Here is a 16296-nt window from a genome sequence, read left to right on the forward strand (position 1 = left end):
GGATGTGTGTGTGTCCAAACACACATCTGGACAGTCTTTTTATCGTCCATATTTCTCGGCAAATGAAGCTTCACTCAGATTTAGCAGATGTCCTCTGTAATTATGGGCTCGGCTATAAAAGAGAGTTTTCATGGTGTGTGATATTGGTCGTCCCTGTCAGTGTGTGCGGTGTGTTTATGACATGTTTATGACGGGGTCGCGTCACGTTCCTGTTGCCATCAAAGCTTCACAGCGAAGAATCATGGGAGACCACACGGTATTATGCTGTCAGGGCAGAACACAGTGGAGACGCTCAGGAATGAATAGGGAGGGTGTGTGTGTTAAAGAGACGTAGTGTGTTTGTGTGCATGTTTGTTTAAGATGGAAAAATCACAGGAAGTGCATTCCAGCTCGGTTTCTTGACATTTCGTTCTCTCTCTCTCTCGTGGGACTGACAGTTGACATCTGTGTGTTTGTTGCTCTTCTTTCTTCATTCAGAAACAACATCTGACAGTCTGTGGTGCGTTCACTGTCTGCCCATCAATGACGAACAGGCTCGTCCAAGGGCGAAGGGATGTCCCCTCACACGACATAAGACGGTTTTGCTTTGAGTGTTTTAAATCTTAAACAATAATTGTTTTGTCTTTGATTGTTCTAAAGTATGAAAAACAACTTGCACAGAGAGATGATAGACTCTGACTGTAGTCTATGAGGCCACAATCGGCTATACGAGAGCCACAGACTATGAACAACAGCCTACATTAGCTTTTGTGCTAATATAATCTTATCTAACTTACAAACATCTTGTCCTGCACTTTAGCTTGTTGAACCCACGACCACACAAACATTCAGCTGGAAAAGTGCACTGCTAAAGTCAGCTAGAAGGCTAGATAGCTAACTAGCCACTCAGCACATTAAACAGCTTGTTAATGTACCTGTGAATGTGACTTCTGCCTGTTTTAAATGGCTCCTTACTCTGCAGCACCACTGCTGACAACACACTGTCTTTGGCTTGTGAGCTACAGCAACACAGCGAGTTTGTCTACTTTGTCTCTTGCTCCCCTGCCGGTGCTCAGCCTGCCAGCAGCTGTCAGTCAAACACAGACGGGGACACACCTCTCCAGGTATCTGAGACAAAAACAGGTATTTCTGATGCTCCCTGAAGACCTTTTTTTTTTCCTTTTATAAATCAAAAACTACAGCATGATATAACTAACTCCTGCTAGTAGAACATGAAAACAATCAAACAAACAAAACAAAGAGATCATTTATGACTGATGAAGACTGAGAGTTCAGTGATTGTGTGCCCTGGTCAAATATTATTTTAATAAAACTAATGTCACATATTTCAGGTGCTTGCTGGTGTAAAACTGTTGATTTAAGGTGACTAAGTTGGTCACTAATACTTGGATTCTGATTGGCTGTGACAGCGTGTCACTCACCGTCTGCGGCCAGTCAGAGAGCTGAAACCAGTGAAGGAGCGACTCCTGTGGACCAGACCTCCATCTGAGGGGGAGTCGAATCGCAGCTTAACCGACATCCTGGAGAGAGACAGAGAAAATAAATGATAACAACACAAGAAAATAATACAGGGGCGTGAGAAGGATATCAAAAGACTTCTACTCCTTAGATTAAACTTCCACGGCTTCAACAAGACCGATAAATTCAACCACAACTTTTTCAAAATCAATAAAATTACGTTTCTCATAACTTTATTGGACCCAAACCAGCGTTTTCAAACACAAACCAATTCTGAACGGTTGCCTCAATATTTCCAAAGATCTCGTTATCCCAGTTTTATAATAATAATAATAATAATAAGCATGTGCAGACAGGCCCTGTTCTGGAAAACTGTTTACATCTGAGTAGCTGCTGCCGCCAAGAGTTTAAAGTTTTAATGAGTTCTAGCTCACCTGCTTTGTTGTCTGTTATTTTAGAATACAGCTTGTGTTTTCCGATTTGTTGTCTATTCCCACTTCTTCTCAGCTCTCTCTCTCTCTCTCACACACACACACACCAACAAAGACTTAAATCAACAGGACCACCCTTACTCCCAGACAATCCAAAACAGGAAACAGCACCAACATCTCTGGGATACATTAAAAAAGGAACATCCTGACAAAGACACGCAAACATGTGCACATGCTGGTATGCAGATGGAGGGCAGATATATATTTACATGCAAGTTTAGAGCCTGTGGAGCTCAGATGGCAGGGCATCAAGGAAATACAATAATATCAGCGGGTCATTCGGTCCATGACTTTGGTCCAGACTAGAGTGATTTAACAACTCTTGAGTGGATTGACATGAAATTTTGTACAAAAAGAAACCCTTGACTTTCATCTTTTCCAGGGCGGCCAAAGTGAGGCCTGCGGGCCAAAGCTGGCTCACCATAAGATTAATTTTGGCCCTTCAGATGTTTCTAGTGAATCCAGTTCCTGTGCATCCAGTGGATTATCTCAAGATCCACAACATGGATTGGTTCAAATGTTTTTTGCAAAGAGTCCTGCTCATAAGACGATGCAGGCTCCTCTCTAATGCCCTGAACAGCTAAAGCATGTGCTGCATTAATTGTTGTTTTTTTGACAAACTGCTTTAAGCAGTTCAAAATGAAGAGCAAAGTTCAAAACAAGACAGAAAAAAAGTTTTTTTGTTCCACATGATGAATAATTACAACAAGGGAGCCTTGGACAAGTGTTGGTAAAGAAATTCCAGAATCACTGCAGTTGTGGCTGACGGTGACATGTGCATGAAATGTGATTCAGACAAAATATTCTATTCTATAACAAAGTGACCACAAAAGCATTTCCTGCGTGAAGGTGAAGAGAAAACAAAGTCGAGTGTGGCACAAAGCGATGAAGAACAGGCATCCTGTGGTTTTCATACACAGGTACACACGATGCACCTCCACAGCAAAACTGTGTGCAAGCAAGTATACAATAACAATACACACACACACACGCAGAGTCTGGACACCATCTGCTGACGCTTTCATGTGGTTCCGATGAACGCAGAGTTTGGTTGAAGCAAGAACAACAACATTGTTCTTTTTGTCTTCATGGTCATCAGCTGGTTTCGTCTAAATGAGCTCAGAATGAGTCACTGTTGAAGCTTCTGTATACCTCCCATGATTCAATAAGTACTGTTGACGATGTGGATAAACATGGATGTGCAGTTTTTGTGATCATCTTGGCCTCCTCCTTTACGTTTAGTTAATTTCTGCAGGTCACCTTCATCCAGATTTTAATCTGGGCTCGCATGGCGGCGTCGTCCTGCTCAAAAAAGCTGAATCAAGGTCATCCGCACTCACTTTGGCTGCTCCAGGACGAGGATTAGAACTGGAGCAGAAATATGCTGCCAGTGTAAGTAGTTCAGAGTAACCCAGTTTGGAGTCCTGACAGAGAGTGTAAAACACACTGTGGTCCTGATGCCAACATCAACAGAGTCACCGAGCAACCACACATAACACACACACACAGGGATGGAGAAACCAGGTCTGATCGTTATGAACCAAAGTCAGCCCAGTAAGCACTTTTATCTTTCTGTGACTGTGTATGTGAGCTGCTATTAAAATCTAAATCATTAAAATCTGGCAACTGTCTCTTAATATAACCTTCCTGCTCTTCAGATGCTGAGTACAGATTTTAAGAGCAAGTCTTGGACAAATCAGCTCAGTCATATTCAGCTGAGAGCAGCAGAATCACATATTTCAGTCCTGGCCGAACGCCACATTAACCAGCTGGAACAAGCTATGCGAAGAATGTAATACAGCCCCGACTATCAAACAAGCAGAAAGGCTATTTCTGCCGTCAGAGACAACATCCGTCTCCACCTGTCTGCTCAGTTACATTCTCATTTTCAGCTGTACGAAGCTTCAAAATGCAGCTGCTTCAGTCAGTCCCATCAGACAACCGTCTTGTTTTACAGAGTCGTCATAGTGGCTGCAAACGCTGAGCGTTTGAGTCTGCAGAAAGAAAATGTTCTTTCAGTTCAAACTCCTGAGTGAGATGAGTTCTGCTTTGCACGAAAAAACCTCCTCAGAGCATCAACTTTTTCTCTCAACTTAGTGTTTGTCAGAAGAATTCAGGGATTTCCTCCGAACCATCGAGTCACCACATGTGGCCATGAGGCAGAGAGGAGCAGCAGCTGTGGGGGTTAGTGGGAAAGGCTGAACATAATGAAACCAGTGGTAACTAAATGCATTTACTCAAGTACTGTATTCCCATTACTTTATACTACTAGTCCTTAACATTTCAGAGCGAAATATTTTCACTATATTTGCCCAACAATGATGTTACAAACAAAACACCATCAATTCATAAAATATGATACTGTGCTATATATACGTGTTAAAGCATCAGTAATAATATACAAATAATATGATATAGAACAATATAAGAGTCTGGAAGGGAGCTTTTACTTTCATACCTTGAGTACATTTTGCTCTTTTGTACTTTTACTTAAGTGGAATCTTGAATGCGAGACTTTTGCTATATTTACGCAGTGATACTGGTATTTTTACTTCAGTAAAAGATAATGAATGACAGATCAGAGGCTTTGAATATAAGGAAAATAAGGGAAATTAACCAGAAGATATAGAGTATAACACTCTGCAGAGATCCATCCAGAACACGTGTGGAAGCAAAGTGTTAAAAATCCTGACACACCCTCCACTGCTGTAAATGGGCTGTTAAAAGGAGGTGTGGGTCTCACACACATGCACAGCTGAAGCTGGGGTCCTCCACTGTTTACACTGAAGAAATGGAGCAGAAACAGAGTGAGAAGTTTCATTTGACTGCAGGGAGGAAGAGAAAAGTGGGACAAAGAGGAATATGTGGGGAAAAATGTCAATGACAGACGTAAATGGAGACGCAGTCGTCGCATCGTCACAAATATAAGCCTGAAAGATTTTCCTCAACATGATTTGGATGAAGGAACAACAGCTGCTGAAATCATATGGTGATGAAAATGTCTTTTATTGCAGAGTAACACAAAACTTGGTGAAGTGAGAGTGATGCCAGATTAAGTTTCCACACTGCAAAAAGAAGATGTGACGACAGTCTCAAGTCATTCTAGACAAGTCTGGTCTTTATAAACAAACTGCAAGTCCACATTCAGGCTGTTCAGGGACATTTAAATGTTTTCTTTCAAAGCTGTCGGTGTGAGCAAAGTGAAAGGCTGAACATGAAGCTGTGAGGCTTCGTCGGGTCTGTCTGACTGTCCTGTAGTGTCTGCACAGGGGTGGAAATTTTGGACACACACTCGTGGTCCTCAGAGGATGAAGCCATGCAGACTTTGGTGATTCGCTGGTTCTGCCTCTGGCGCCATCATCAGGTCAAAATATAATCACCAAATTCCTGCTGATCCCAGAATACCTAATGACATTCCCACCAGCCTCCACTGACTGCATGCTAATTAGCAAATGTTAGCATGCTAACACACTAAATTAAGATGGTAAACATAACACCTTTTTAACATCTGCATGGTGACTTTGTAAACGTGCGCATGTTAGCATGCTAATGTTAGCGCAAAGCACTGCTGTGCCCAAGTAGCCTCAGTGAGCTGCTAGCTTGGTTGTAGCCATGTTTAAAACTGTTTGTGCTTTCAAGTCGCAGGTTTAGTCAAGTCTTAAGTCTTCCAGCCCCAGATAAGTCAAGTCTTACTTATACTTATAATTTCGTTGACTACACACATAAAACTTACCTGGACTGTGGTTTATAGCAGAATTATTTGGGTTATTTTGTAGTTTTGTGCTCACGTATGGTACCACTGTTTCTCACCAAAGTGCATGCTGGGATTTATCTGAAACACTATCTCACCAGTTGGAGGTCCCACTGAAAATGAGCACGCCTGAAATGCTGGTAATAATCTAACGTTGCAGGTAAACTGAATGAACTCTGTTTTTTCTAAACACAGAAGGTCAAAGGTGAGGCAGGAAGTGTGTCTGTGACCTGTGATGGATCTTTATAAAAGAGCTCGACAGCCTCCACTCCATTTCTCTTTCTGGGCTTCTCTCCTCTATGTATTCCTTTCGAAATATAAAAAGCGTTTATTAGATCCTGCTGTTTTCATTCAAACTGGTCAAACACCAGCTGATTTCACAGATGATTAATTGGCTGCTGGTTGGCTGGAGGTGTGCAGGCCCCAGGCTGCAGCTGCGTTAGCGTTCGGTTGGAACGAAAACCTGCAGCTTCTTGTTTCAGCGTGACTGAAAATGACAGAGAGCCGCTCGTGTAAACGCAACTAAGAACATGTGAAGAAAATGTTGTAATTACAGGTTCCAGTGACGCACAGAATGAAAACTAAATAATATCTGGAATGTGATTCAAAAGTGAAATGCGGGAGGCACATTCCTCGAGTGATGAAGAATTCAGGGGGGGTGAGGATGGATGAAGTGTGTGTGTGTGTGTGCATGGTGTGTGTTTTAAGAGGCGTCTGGAGGAACGCTAGGGTGAGCTCTGGTCTTAAAAAATTAGCCTTGACCTGCAAGTGATTTACGGGGTCCCATGTGGTGAGGAGGTGGGGGGTTTGGGCCTCTGCATCTGTGTGTGTGTGCATGAGTGTCTGGTCTGGCAGAGCTATGAGTATGGAACAGACCCTCACAAGGGGCCTGTACATCGTCTGTGGTGGCACACACACACAAGTACACACAAGATGACACACATTGAACACTTAAATGTTTATACACACACACACACACGCACACACACGCACACACACAAACACATGCACACACACACCATGTGCACACTCAAACATAAGGACTTGATTTTCGTGCTCTCCTCCCTCGCAGGGCGCGGCGGTGTCACATGTGTGTTTTGAATGTGGTCTCATTGGTAATCACTCTCCTTCAGCTCGATGTAATTAGCCTCGTTTCTACTTCCACGTTCGCCTGGTTCTGACTCCGTAATGATCGGTTCCTTCCCTCGGTCGCAGCGGGGCCCGAGCATCAAACGGGTTTGTAAGTGATGGCAGATTCAAGGCTCCAGAAGCCTGGGAAATCCTGAAAAATCATTGTGCGTCATGCAAGAACTCATTCGTCCTTAACTCACGTACAGGAGTGACTGGAGAGCACATTTCTCTTAGGTACAAATGAAAATCATGTGTTTGACTTTGAAACCCAGTAAAAGAAAAAGCTAATTAAAACGTGTTTCCATCCACTTCTATTATGTGAATATTAGGGGTTGGTTCATTGAGACAAACAGCCGGTGGAGCCGATTCTTCAGTCTGGTGCCGTTAAATCTCTGCAGAAGGAGACAACAGCGAGATGTCTCAAAGAGCTCCAGTCGATCGATGGAAAACAGGAAGTTTAGCCTCATCACTGCACACACATCTGATGTCTTCATCTGTTACAGGCTTCCCCTCAACCAGGTACTAGCCGCACTTGGCAGGTTTATGCTGCATGGGTCAGCACTGTATTTTACTTTGACGGTCATTGTTGCATCATCCTAGCAGTAGATGAATGTGTGTGTATAAATCGAAGCTGGTTATACATTCATAATACACCCAAGCAGAAGACTTCAGGTGTCCAAAGTTTTCAATCTGAAACAGAACTGGTGAAAATCTACCTGCATACATTCATTCACCAAAAGAGACCCAAACAAAAAGCATCCATCTGAAATAAATGAATATATCCAACATGCTAACCAGCACAGATATTATATGACATAGCTAAGTACAATAAAAGCCTGTGAGTGTGTGTGTGTGTGTGTAACATGCCCATATGGGAAACAGCTTCAGCCTCTGATTGTGTTTGGTTGAAACAAGTCAAAAACAAGACTGAGGAACGTTCTGTATGTACATCTTCAGTCTCCAGGGTCCATAGTGTGTGAGTGTGTGTGTGTGTGTGTGTGTGTGTGTGTTTGTGTGTGTGTGTTTCTGGGGTCTTGTTCCCCCCTTTGGAGCCCTCCACTCATCCCTCTGCATCTCTCTGTTAGTAGAAACATGTTTTATGTTATCTTGTGTTCCTCTTCCCATCTGCTTATTTCTGTTTTCATGTCTCCGTCTTCCCTCCTTCTCCTCTCGTCTCTCCGGCTCACAGATCATCTGTGATCATTAGAAGACAGCTTTAAATTACTTTGAATGCTCCTCTGGGACCTCGCTCGATTTCCAAGTAAACAAAGTCCACAGAACATCTTTTATCGCATTAAGAGCAGCAAACGAACAAATCTCTGTCATCCCGGTGAAGTTAGCCGTCATAAATCGCTGGATCAAAGAGATTCTTCAGAGAGAAAGAGGAAGAGAGGAGCAGCGGCTTTTTATTAGCTTCTCTTAAATTAAAACTTTTGTTAGTTGTTTATCATTAGTCAGTCATCACCTCTGGCTCGGTGCCAGCTGACACATGATTGGCTCTCTCTGAAGGGGTCAGAGGTCACAGGTGACTCATGTGCCCCAGGCTGAAGGAGGATTCTCACAGATTCGCAGCAGGTCAGAGGTTCATCCTTCAGAGTTCTCCAAAAGTCTTTTCAGTCACGATCAAGAAACTCAAACATTCTCAATAAATAATCCAATCCTCGCCCCGGAGCTCGACCTTTGTGACGAAAACTGGAAATAAAAACTAAACCCTCTACTGAACAAAATAACCCACTCACTGTTAATGAGCTCCCATGATAATAAATGCCAGATATTGACTGTTGTTCTTCTCTTCTTGTCTCAATATCAGACTAAAAAGCAAGAAATTCTCTCTACTAAAGACATACATAATAGTCCCTGCACTTATTGTTGATAGTGTTTCTACAACTTCTTATACTTTAATAAGTTTCATTACATTTCACCATGTGGAATATCACTGATTCCACCACATTTTGCTTCATTAACAGATGTTGCTTATAATTGAGAACTCATTCACATGCACACGTCTGTAGCTGTAAATTCAGATTTAACTGAGCCAGCTGATCACTTGCTCTGTTATTCAGGAGCAGCAGCGTTCAGCTCAGGGAAGCAGAGGCAGATTAGGTCAGACTTGCTTCATATGTTCAGTTTCAGGGATGGAGGAAATTACATTTTTTGGCAAAGTAAACTAGTATATAAACACATTTTGTGAGAGAAAGAGTTGACTGTAAACATGGAGGGTGTGGACAGCCGTCTTTCTTCTCCTCCTTCATCTAGTTTAAAGTTGCTTCACTGCCTTCTACTGTTTATCTTTGTTCTTGAGTTGCTCGGACTATAATGGGAGCGCCTCGATGCCGAGTGTGACGCTGCAACATCTCTTAGCGAAGTTTTGAACTGCGACATCACAACGTCTGACATGCACGCACAATCGGAGGGTCAAAGGTCGCGGACGAGGTGAAGGTCGTAAACGTTAGCGGCGAAGTCTCTGCTGCACAAACATCTCGGAGCATGTGATTTATAACTGGCGATAAGTCATCGCAGCGGTATGATGGGGTTTTGTTTTCAGGTCATCTGATCGATTGTTGTTTTAAGCGAGTGAATTAGCACTGAGCTGGAGCTCTGTTAACACCAGCTTTCAACATTCTGCTCTGTCAAAATGTTTACATTTAGTTTGGAGAGGAGGGAAGGGAGGAGCACGAGAAGTGAACGGGTGAAACAGACATTAAAAAGGGGACGTTTTGGGGGGTAAAGTGTGCAGGGATGCTGAGGAAATGTGATGGAGGATTTTTGGTCTTATCAGTCCCAGATCCAACCGTGCAAAGTCAAGCAACCTGGTTCCTTCACAAAAAAATCTGAATTTCTCACAAATTCATGACTTTTCCCACAGCGGCCCTCATACACTGTTGTATTACTTAGAGTGTAATTATACATATGATATGACTGGACTATTATTACAGATGCATTAACATTTAAATCATATTTTAATGTTGTAGCTGTCGAGGCAGAGCGAACCACTTTACATACTGTTGGCTAAATTAATCAGAAAACAATATCTTAAACTAGACAATTCTAGCACCGCCGAAATTTTGACAGTGGCACGAGGAGGCTGCTGGTGTTATCTTTACCACTGTTTCTCAAGCCTGGTCCTGGAGTACCACTGCCCTGCATGTTTTAGATGTATCCCTGCTGAGCTGAGCATTTGAATCAGGTGTGTTGGAGCACACCTTACATGGAGCATGGAGTATTGGCTTACATGAAGCAGCAGAGCAGAGCAGCTGGTGCAAGATCCCTCTTTATTTAAATTTGGTGGGGGCTAACCCTTTAAAATTGAAATCAGAGGCGAGAAGAGACATTTGTCTACAAAAGGATCCAAAAATTATGTGTCTCCTATTCACCGTTTGGAGTTTATGGCAATTAAAAAAAAAAAATTCAGGCGATTTCTCGTTGCCTCTTGCACTCTCGCTGATGACATCACCCTCTCTAGGGGCAGAAATTCTCAGCATTTTTTGAGAAACTTTATGGTCTTCAGATGGTCAGGGATCGAAAACCATAAGAGATATCAAAATTGAGCCGCAGTTCATTTTGAGCCGACAAAATTATCTACGTTTTATAGTTTGAATGAAGTCTCTAGAAGAAAGTATGGCGAGGCAGCGGAAACTTGAAAAAGGCTAAAATTTAAAGAAATTTCCCCATTCATTTCTTATGGGAAATTTTTCACAGTTTTTTGCGAATAACTAGCGAATTATTAACGAATCCTGTCAAAACTACAGAGCACACCATTCCCGATCGAGCCGCACGTTTTGATATATAGTTTGCGAGGGTTTTCTCAAAGCTGTGGGACGAGTTATGCGCCAAAATTCTGGCGGAAGATGAAAAACAAGAAGAAAAAACGCGAGAGATTACAATAGCGGCTCGTGCATTGCCTCGTGCCACTAATTACAAGATGGAAAGAATCTACAGCTATAAAATAAACAGAAGTTTTTTTCTCATAGAGCCTTTAATGCAGCAGTCTTGAATTACACCTGAAATATAACACCACTGATAATAGTTATTTGAATTAACATAATGATCCCCGACACATTTTAAAAGGTAAAAACACGCTTTTTTTTTTTTTTTTTAGCTTGCTGGCTGTTGGTAAGGCAGCCAAAGAGTTCAACTCTATGCAAACAAGACATAAGAATCAGCTAATGACAAAAAGGGGACGGAGGAGGACAGACGGCATTCAGTTCTTCCACAGGAAATAAGAAAAAAGATGTAGGTTAGAGGGAAGAAGAGGGAGAGAGTGAGGACTCGTCTGCAGCTGTCATTCCTCTGGCCTCATGTTTCAACCGGCCATTTTTCACATCGTCGGTGCGTCTCCTCTTCCCGTTTTCTCTGATTTCTTTATCTCTGCCTGTCCTCCACCCTCCTGCCTCCATCTCTTCTCTCTGTTTATGTCTCTCAGATTTAACTCATTCTGCAGACCTCCCTCGCTCCTCTCTCCCCGCCTGTCGTTCGCCTTCACCCCCCCCCCCTCCCTGCAGCGTGTTGTGTTATGTGGCGATATCCAGGGTTCCTGTGTGTTCAGGCCGAGCCAGAGCAAAGATTAAAAGACTCGAAAGTAACTCAATCTCTTAAATCTGTTGACATAAACTCTTCTCACACGGTGTACATCTCTATTTTCCTGAGGAGACACAAACATCTGGGCTCTTCACACACACATGCCTGACTTCCCCGAGTCCCCGAAAGATGCAAACATCTGTACTTTCCAACACACACATGCGCAGCCCTGCACAAACAGAGATGTTCACGTACTCATTCATCATCTTCCACAAAAGAGGAAAAACATCTGCCTCCTCAAACACACTCGTATGGATGCACACACACACACACACACACACTCACAGTGACTGTCCAAATCTGTGTGTTCTGGCAGCATGATCTTTATCTGATTATGTCCATCAATAAGCAGCTTGGTGTGGAGCTATGTGAGCAATGCTCGCGATGACCTTGGCATCCAGATGTGGATTGAACTTAAAACTCCAGGCTGTTTATGTTTATCAGACAAACTTTCATCCACAGAGAAAGTGATTGCTGTGAGCTGACGGGGAGTCTTATCAGCAGCGGGAATCACAGCAAACTGGGAGGAATCCGTCCACGGACGCCGACTCCTCCCGCCGAGCTTCACAGGACGCCAACCAGAAATAAGTCACTTACTTTTCTGTTGCGTTTCATCCGATGGAAACATCCGAGTCGTCAGATCCTGCTGGTTTCACTTAATCTTCATGAAACACACTGAAATAACGAGACAAAAACATGATACTGGTTGGTCTCTGCTGGTGCCAGTTTATTGCAGCCTGTAATAAATCCTCCCTTCATGAAGGTTATAATGTTCACTTTTTGTTCAAGCTGTTTTTAAGAGGTTTTATTCAACATTAAAAAAACTAATTTTGGAGGATGGATTTTGTGGCTTGGTTGTCCTGACAGATGTTTCTATTATTTTGTCCACCACATTTATATGACTGAGGGAGCGAACGTAAAGGCAGAGAAACTAATTCTGAAAATAATCTGGATTTATGTTTCAAAAACTAATTTATGTAAATGATTGACCGACAGTAATAGCCAACTGGGAACCAGACAGACAGCTGATAGTACACTTTTAACCAGTTTCAGATGTGTGAATCACATTCCACACAGCCATTAGCCCCGTTACCATTGAGATGTTTTTATGCACATTTTGAAATATTGCATTTGAAAAGCTTGATGGATCAAAAAAACTCAATTTCACAAAAAAAAGTTTCAGGTGGTTTTTGTGTTTTTCAGTATAGGAGATGGAAACAGCTTTGCCAAGTAAGACCTGATGTGGCGAACACGGCTGTTTCCGCTGTCGTCGTCTTCCCGGATGCTCCCATAATGTGCAGAAACATGTCTATTAGCACCAAGAACAGGTTCGTGAAAACATCCAATATTAGCTGACGTGACAGAACAATGACAACTCTCCCAAACCAAACTAATTCCTGCAGACCTCTCTATTCTCTCAGGTGGCGACTCGCGTCGTTCTTCTTCTTCTATTCTCTTTATCATAGCCATGTGTGACGAAGCTTATCCCGCCACCATCTGACGAAATCACGGCTGAGCTAGTCTAGTTTATTCACTGCAAACCAGTTTATGGAAACACGCTGTTTCTTTTTTGCAACATTTCAAAATTTCGCTCAACATTCACTCAACAAAAGACGAAAAATGTCAGTGAAAAACCTACATTTGTTCCACAGGTTACAGATTTCCTAAAACACTTTCTCCCGCTGATGCGTACGCTCAGATCCGCTCAGATGTGCGCAGCTATTAGACATACTGACAAACAGACCCGAGACAGATTCTACCAGACCCTGTTAGACTCGGTCTAACTCAGGTCCTGGGTTGGGTTTGGTCAGACATCCCAATGTCCCACTGACAGGACGGATAATCCACGTGACATGTAGAGAAAAGACACACAGTACAATGACAGTATGGACAAAAGTACAGACTAAAGCAGGTGTGAGTCGGTCTCATCCTCAGTTTGTCCCAACTGATCTAAATCCAACATGGACGCCGCGTCGCTCCACATGCTTTTCTATTCGTCTCAGTCAGGGCTCATTCATGATTTATTTCTCTGTCTGAGCCCCAGTCTCTCTGTGGCTTTTTATTTTTACAGCTGAGCCGATATAAAAAGGGAATCCCTATTTTTCCTTCTCGCTTCATCCATCTGCCTTCGGCCTCTGTGTGTCTCTGAAACCCAGACAGATAAAGAGACATCACCATATGAGTCTCTTCATTACTCTGTCTTCATCTCTCCTCATCTGTCTCTCTCACTGTAAACTACTATACTATACTATACTATACTAATACTGGACAAATTAAACCTGTGGCCTGATGAACAGTCAGCAGCATCTCACCACATTACATCAGATTCTGTGATGCTTTCAGGTAATAGTTTATATTTTTGGTATTGTGCATATTTTAGATTTTAGATATTTTAACTTTTATATTAGCAATCTTTATTTTGCACTCATTATGTTTGTGCTTGTTCAACAACCTCCCTCTGGATAAATATTTTATCTTACCTTATATACGTGTGTGATACTTTAGAAGCAAGAGTGTTGAACCTGGTATGCATCATAATGGGACATTTAGTCTGATTACCGACGTTCCTCCAGAGCACCTGAACATAACTGACTGGGCTGTAATATAAAGCCAAGACATTTTTTATATATGGAAATAAATATGGTGTAGGTTTTATCTGTCCATGTGCTGCAGGCATCAGATTGTTGATTTAAAACACTAACATATTCACCAGAGCCTGGAGGAAAAGACGCTCACAGCAGATGAATTACATGGTAGCAGAAGGTCCTGGGATTGACTAAAACTGCTTCCAGTACTCGGCTAAAGCATCAGTCTGTGACTCAAATGGGAAAGGGTGATGTTTTAATGCTGGGACTAAAACTATAACAACAAAATCTTTAGTTATTAAAGTTATTAAAGTTTCAGGGTGTTAATAAAGTTTGATTTTATTAGAAACAGAGGATGAGAACAGGCCAGTATTTTCACTTATGGTCTGTTTTCAATAAGTCGAACTCTTCATGATGTCTTCATTATTTAGTCAAAATAAGCACAGAGGCCTCGGAGTTAGGTCAATTATTCCTAAAGCATGTTGATGGAGCTCTTACTTTTTTCTTTTCTGTCCATTTTCTGCCAGTTCTGCTCTTCTTCATCCCAGATCACTCAATCCTGCTGCATGACAGAGTCTTCAAATTCAAACATTTTGGTCGCAGCTGAGCTTTTCCATCAGTCACCTGATTACCTGCACACCTGCCCCTCATTCCCTCTAACCAGCCACTCTGTAGAAACCTGCCCTGCAGCCCTCACACTCATGTGTGCCCGTCAGTGCTCCAGTCCTTGTTTCGCCTGCACATGACTCCTCACGTCTTGTACCTGATGTATATTTATCCTGATTGAGCCAAGATGGACTTAGAATGGAAAATAAGAACAGGGGAAGAAAAGAAAAGTGTTTCGTCTGATGAGAAAAGTAGAAAATGTTCATTATAACTAAACATGTTTTTAGGAATAAACATGAATAAAGCTGCTGCTCACGCTGCTCTTATCACAGATTGTTTGCTGACTCCTCGTCTCCTTCATCAAGCGCTGCGGGATGGAGGAGCGAGGACGGGAGGAGGCGCAATCAGTAGAACGGAAAGCACCACAAACACCTGCCTTCTTTCCAGACCTGCTCTCCCTCTGCATCCTGCAACATCCACCAGATGTGTCACAGAAATAAAAGCACTAGAAGCTGTCTCCCAGTCCATTTAAATGTGCAGCTTTATTAAGTCGCTGGAGTTTTTTCATGACTCAAAGGGGTTTTCATTAGTCACTTAATGGACGCAATCAGTGCTTCCTCACAGCATCTGCTCGGGCTTTAGGCCTCTCAGTTCAGATTCCAGGCTGCTCTGTGGACACAGAGTCTGATGGATTCAGCAGAAGAAAAGGAAGGATGTACTTTGCAAGTCTTTATGGTACCAGAGGGTCTTACAGCTGGACTGCTTTCAGGATTCACACAACTTTAAAATACTGCCTGAAAGTTACTTTAATGGTCTAATTACAGTGCCTTAAAGTTTAAATTTTACTTAACATGTTAATCTAATTAAAATTCTAATGTGAACTGTTATTGAACGTGTAAATGCAGTAAGACCCTGCTGACTTTGTGTGGCCAGCGCCGTCTGTTTACGGCTGCACTGAGATTTGTCCTGCCTGAAGCAACAAGGTGAATCTGGCCTCCATGATTTACGCTTCTGTTTGGTCATTACAGCCCAGTTTCTTACTTTAATGTGCTCATCTGTTTAACTGCGCATCGTAAAACGGATGTTTAGTACAGTTCTGTATAAACGTGGCATCTTCTTACGTGTAACCGGCTCGATGTCTTTTCAGCCTGTGTATTTATCTGAAGTGTGTTCTGGGTTTGTAAAGGACCGAGGAATCGACTTTAGTCTTGAAACGTTCAGTCACTGAATTTTTTGGCCATTTGTGAACAAAACGTCAACTTATTAGCATTTGCTTACTTACAAATCCAGCCGTTACAGAGCAACATTATCACCATCATCATCTGTCTGTCTGCTGTTTGCTGCTGACCAGGTAGTTCACTGTGGGTTTTCACAGCTTTTTCACTGAAAACAGCTGCTGCTGTTGCCCAAAACAACGCTACGACAGCAGTGACAGTGAACCAAAACAGCAAATTCACAGAACAGAAGGCCAAGTGTTTACCTTTACTGTTTTTCAGCTGTTTTTTTTTAATGTGCTGCAAGGTGACTTCTCCCCAGGAAATGTGCTCTAAACCACAGGACGTCGTGCAGTTTACATAGCTGGTTTGTTTGGAGTAAACACAAGAAGGAGGTCGTCGGCGTGGATGGAAATAGAACGAGCAAAAGCTGAAAACATCACAGGGATGACTGCTTAAAACAAGGAACACCATAACAGACG

At 42.5% G+C, this 16296-nt stretch overlaps 1 protein-coding gene across 2 annotated transcripts in view; it reads right to left on the reverse strand.

Annotated features, from left to right (window-relative positions):
* Positions 1-16296, reverse strand: part of ripor3 (RIPOR family member 3) — a 52855-nt gene that overhangs the window by 19547 nt on the left and 17012 nt on the right. Inside the window, exons 2-3 of one of the 2 annotated variants that reach the window (XM_041952403.1) lie at positions 12007-12084; positions 1422-1520 (exon numbers count right to left, since the gene is read on the reverse strand). In XM_041952403.1, the coding sequence (XP_041808337.1) occupies positions 1422-1519 (98 nt within the window). In that variant the 5' untranslated portion in view covers position 1520; positions 12007-12084. The remainder of the gene's footprint in view (positions 1-1421; positions 1521-12006; positions 12085-16296) is intronic. The other variant, XM_041952410.1, reaches the window with a different exon arrangement.

The sequence above is a fragment of the Chelmon rostratus genome, chromosome 2 (assembly GCF_017976325.1).
Source record: "Chelmon rostratus isolate fCheRos1 chromosome 2, fCheRos1.pri, whole genome shotgun sequence".
Classification (NCBI taxonomy): domain Eukaryota; kingdom Metazoa; phylum Chordata; class Actinopteri; order Chaetodontiformes; family Chaetodontidae; genus Chelmon; species Chelmon rostratus.